This window comes from Cystoisospora suis, assembly GCF_002600585.1.
Source record: "Cystoisospora suis strain Wien I chromosome Unknown contig_8050, whole genome shotgun sequence".
Classification (NCBI taxonomy): Eukaryota; Apicomplexa; class Conoidasida; order Eucoccidiorida; family Sarcocystidae; genus Cystoisospora; species Cystoisospora suis.
This window is the reverse complement of record NW_027160833.1, coordinates 1,245-6,215: the sequence shown is the minus strand read 5'-3', so window position 1 is coordinate 6,215 and position 4,971 is coordinate 1,245. Positions and strand designations below refer to the sequence as shown.

Here is a 4,971-nt window from a genome sequence, read left to right as displayed (position 1 = left end):
TCTCTGCCGTAACTGTTGCACTTTCGGGTGTAGAACAAATGCGGCGTCTGTAAAAAGCTTTGGGGGGAGGGGGGGGCTGGCCATGTCTACCCATATTTCTCCTTTTCAGCATCTCTCGAATGTGCAACAGTTACGGCAGAGATGGTCCCCGGACTGAATGCACACGTCTTTCCCCTAGGCTCCCCGCCGCCGCAACTACCGTCTTGCTGTCGCATTCACCGTAGTACATCGTAAGCGGAGCTCACGAACTTTTCGTCCTACTAGGCCCATGTGCTCCCGCATTCACATGAGTAGTTTTCAGCCCAATCCCACCTGAGGAACCTAGCAGATTGTATCGGTCAGTCGAGTTCACTCGGCGCGGAGGTCCGCTGTACACTGAGAGTGAGGCCCGCTATACAGTGATCAGCATTCGTTCGGCCACGCTGTACAAAACCACGGTGACATGCCCCTCCATGGCTGCCAGACCGCACCTGCTGAGGCGGGCACTACCGTAGCACGTCGTGGCACACCGAGCGGCCGGCCGGCGTGACGGAAAGCTAATGGATTTGGCAGGATACTGCGCTGGGTGGTGTAGCACTCGGCGACCGATCTGACAAGATGCGACCCAACACGCTCGACGAACGACACCTGCGCCAGCCTGGCCGAAATGAAAAGGCCATGGCACAACTGGTGCAAAGCTGCCCCGAGAGTGGAGGGGTCTTCCATGCATCACGATTACTTCGGGGAAGTTCTAGACACGACCTGGGACCATTTACGCGGGCAATGTTGAGGTATATACACCACGACTTGCTTGTCTTACGCGAACCAGATGCTCTCGATGGTACTTGCAGAAACCACACTGCCGGCCTTATTCTCCGCCCGCGCTCCCCAGTGTGGAGATGCAGTTCCCAAAAAGTGACGGGTAGCACACGCACGGAGTACCGCTTGTTCAACGTTGGTATTGCTCGCTCCTCTAGCTTCCGACTGCGCCTCCGTCGGGCAGGCCTCGGTTGAGAATCTTTTCTCGCTCTCACTGAAATGTCTGTGAGTGCCGCCAGAAAGGCTTCGGGGACCTGCGTACGGGACTTCCGTAGGCCCCTTTCTCTGCGTCTATCTAAGGCTGCTTCCGTGGACCCGCTGACTGAAAACCACCTGACGCCGGAGGGCATTCTACCCGTGCATCAAAAATGTCGTCAAAACACCTGTTCCGAAGGCAACGGCCCAAGTAACGGCGCAAGCTAGTGGTGTGTTGTTGTTGCATTTCACCCACAAATGGCTGCCGTTGCACAGCGGTCTGTTGCCACTGTGCTTGCAGCCACACAGGAGCTTCTTTCCCGTCAAGGTCGGAATGTACATCACAGGCCTGAAAGCTGCACAGAACAAGGGAACAACGAACATCAGGATGGGAAGAAGACAGAAAAGCAAGAAAACCCAGGCCGCACATGGACGCCACCCAGATCTAATCTGAGCGAGCAAGCAGGGAAAAAAAAAACAGTTCCAACAGTTCACCGTAGTATGGTCGACGGCACGGTACGGCCCAGCTCCTGACAACTTCAATTTGCCATATATACTCACGGCCCCGGGTTCACACTTCGCGGGGGGGATGCCGTGGCCTTGAGACGTTTGCTGGTGTCAGTACTCCGTACAAGCCACTTGAAGGAAGTTAGTCCACACAGAAAGCTGGGTTAACACGTGATGTAACTCCGGCTTCAGATATTTGGGTCTTGCCGGGCAACCTATGAGCGACTGCAGTAATGGAATCTGCCTGAGTATTCTCGCTTTCTAAGCGAGTGAGAAGGCTGTTGCGGGTTGTGAAATTTGCACCTCGTGCCATCAAGGATCAACAGTTTGCCGGTTTCCCGAAAGCCACTGCACGCCGGACAGTAACGGTAGACAATGATATACTGAGTGCCTTCACCGCACGTAACATCCTTGCTCGCTCGTTCTGTGGCGCCTACGACTCAGAAGACCTACCGGTGCCTTTATGTGAGCCATCGCACCACGGCTGCGCCTTGCTGAGACCGCAGGAGCACCACCAGTATACCTATGGTCAAAAGAATACCACGCAAGCCCACGCACGAAAGCAGTACACATGGTTGCGGTGAAGCAGGAATCATTCTGACAGAAGTCTAGGATCATCGCTTCAGAACACAAGCCGGACACCGATCCGGCAACGAAATGTGTTACCCCGTCAGCGGATAACCCCCCTTTCTACTTAACCACACAGAACACGCGTTTGCTCCGGAGTCCTGAAAATCCCAAGCACCGCGCGTCTCGGGCGGCGTGCGTCCAGGCAACGTGAGCGCCCGACATCGCGTTTCGAAGAAACATCCCGCTCTCTTCGTTGCCTCGGGTACACCGTTACGACGTCCGCTCGCGTAGAAAGGCCACGCCTGCCGCAAGTAATTCGTTCCTGCGCTGTGGATGAGCTATGTTGGTTTTTCTTTCCGAGACCACCGTTGAAAGCGACAGCGGGGTGTGCACGCGGAGTCCACACTGTGAGAAAAGACGAAGTGATGCCTGGAAAGTGGGCTGTTGCCAAAGGACAGGCATTCTCCGCCCGGTTCCGCGTGTCCACCAACCGGCAGACAGAGGTGGTTCGCGTCAGAATATCGCCGGCAACCCAGAAGACATCGAAAACAAATTTACCAGTGAGTGTCCTGTTAGCCCGTCCTCGCGAGTACCCACAGGGCTCCATGATGGGCCGGAGAAGTCGCTTCAGCAAACGTGGCGCCGAGCGAGTCCGCAGGAACCAGCGACGTCGGCGGGGTCTTCACCACGGAGAATATGCGAAGCGTCTACACAACTCGAATCCTGCAAGGCAGGAACTTACCTTCCCCCTTTCGCAGGTGACGAGGTAAGGGTTGGTCGTCGGCGAGTGCGGTTGAGGATCGTACGGCCACCATTCTTGCCAGACCATGATGACGGCCGACGTGGAGGACACTACGGAAACAAAGGAGAGTCCCGAGTCGGTCGAAAAGAAACCGAGAACACGAAGTGGTAAAAAGGTGTCCTAAGATGTGCACAGCCGCAGCCTGGCAGCGAAGGACTTTGACTAAACCAGGTGTTCTTTTTACATCTAGAAACAGTAGGAATGTACGGCTCAAACCAGAAAAAAAAAGAACAGCTCCCGCGCATGCAGAAGGGGTGCTGTCGCACCACGGGAGAGTGTCAGCCCCTAGCAGTATATCTCCGGTGAGCGGGACAGGAACTGCAGACACCCGCAAGTCCTCGCGGTTTTTCCTCCGCTGGTATATCTGTTTAGATTTGCCGAAGCGGAAGCGTGCTAACGCTGTGTTCCGGCGTCGCGTTCATAACCGGCCTCCTTTCACAGTGGCCTTCCCTCAACTTTTGGCTACGTTGCAAGAGCCCTGTAGAGTGTGTTTTTGCGGCTCTCTGCCGCAGCACGATTTTGTGGACCGAGTTGGATAAACACAGCGAGAAGTTGTCCGACCAGACGATGAGGCTGTTGGACAAGACGTGTGCGGGCACTCGGGCGAGCTGGCACAAATATGCCGCCGTGAGGTCTCTCGTGCTCAACAGATTTGACCGGAGCAAACACGGGCACGACCGGCAACAAGACGGAAGCAGTAAATGTGCTTACCGCTGTAGCACAATCGGCCGAACTGATTAGGTTCGCCAGTGCCTCGAAATTCAACAAGCGCTTGCTGTGGCAACGCCGCACTGTCCAAACACTTCCCCTGTCGACACGTGGACTTGATGGTAAGGTTGATTGTACAAGTTTTCCTGTCCGCCTAGTGCTTGTTACAGCGCGGGTGCCGTAGCAGTGTCTTCTTCGGGAAAGCCCACGCGGGTAGCGCACACATGCACGACACCTGCTCAAGCATATATACAGTACTGCGCAGACGCGTGGACGGAGGAAATGAACAACGTAGGGCATATCGCTGATACACTTACTTATACTGAACGGCGGGGCCTTTGATTCCGCTTTCTCTCTCCCTTTTCCCGTTGTTGAATAACCAAGAGAATACCAAAACACGGTCACCGACACGAATTTTTCAAGTTCCTGCCCGCGGTCGAAGTTCTTCTGCACCTGCTGGGCCTTTGTTAGGCGCGTCCTAGCCATTGCCAGACGCTGTGCCGCTGTCTCCACAAGACCAAAGCGATTCTCACATTCGCTTTGAGGACGCTCACGCAAACCATCCCGTGTCTGAATGTATATCAGTGAGAACGGATTGGCTTCTGTTGACTCGTGGACAGCACTGTTGTCTGTTATATGCATATTTCGCAGTCGGGAGATAACTAGCCCACGTATCCCAGTATACCTGTTATGACCAAGGAGCATCTGGGGTTCACGTACGAATAGTCTGCTCTGCCCGTCTGTCTGTGGGTGGGCCGGCGCAGAGGGCACTCCCCGGATACCTAGTCGAGCAGAAAAGGAAGCCTACAGCACTGACAAACTTGAAATGCCTACCTGTACTAATGTTGCCGGGCGGCGAGCGGAAGTGCTGACGCCCTTGGGAGGGTGACGAAGGGGAAATGGGGCTCTCACAAGAAATGGAAGCAACGGCATCCTCCCGCTACTCTCATTACAAGGAAAATGAAGAAAAGAAACGAGGATAAATAAACTCACAAAAGGGGGCGCTTTCCCTTACTTCCGGACGACAGTAGAACGTAGGTGTCTACGGTTCGAATGGAACAAAATTTAAACAAGGGTGTCACGCTGGGTCGGTCGGGGCGGCGCGGCAATTGACTTCCAGTCAAGTACGCAGCTTTCCAGAGGAGAACAACTTGCTAGTCGCACTGAACATAACTAACTCTAAAGAGTTAATGTCAGAGACCTTGTCCATGAAAAATGGCAGCCAAAGAAGCTGTGGCAATCCCGAAGGAACAGACTTTCATGAAGGAAGGGAGAGTGGTACAGGAAACCGAGAAGAGAAGTCAGGAACAGGCAGAGGGCTGCTAGGGTAGCCTAAGTGTAATAGATGTAAGAGGGGAGTAGGGGTCAATTACTACGGGCCGTAGTATGCG

General features: G+C 54.4%; 1 protein-coding gene across 1 annotated transcript; it reads right to left on the bottom strand.

The window, feature by feature from the left end:
* Nucleotides 1-863: 863 nt before the first annotated feature.
* CSUI_010707 (zinc finger cdgsh-type domain-containing protein) lies at nt 864-3,099 on the bottom strand. The gene is made up of 3 exons (XM_068070809.1): nt 2,813-3,099; nt 1,954-2,023; nt 864-1,349 (listed from the first exon to the last, which is right to left on the bottom strand). The coding sequence occupies exons 1-3, from the start codon at nt 2,897-2,899 to the stop codon at nt 1,150-1,152; spliced, it is 357 nt and encodes a 118-aa protein (XP_067917215.1). The 5' UTR covers nt 2,900-3,099; the 3' UTR covers nt 864-1,149.
* Between the last annotated feature and the right edge of the window lie 1,872 nt (nt 3,100-4,971).

Bases quoted from the DNA above. Each gene is read 5' to 3' on its own strand.
- CSUI_010707 (XM_068070809.1), bottom strand. From the start codon at position 2,899: ATGGTCTGGCAAGAATGGTGGCCGTACGATCCTCAACCGCACTCGCCG. The intron at 2,024-2,812 runs GTAAGTTCCTGC...TTTTGACCATAG, and splicing joins TCACCTGCGAAAGGGGGAAG to GTATACTGGTGGTGCTCCTG. The intron at 1,350-1,953 runs GTAGGTCTTCTG...TGTTCTGTGCAG, and splicing joins TGGCTCACATAAAGGCACCG to CTTTCAGGCCTGTGATGTAC.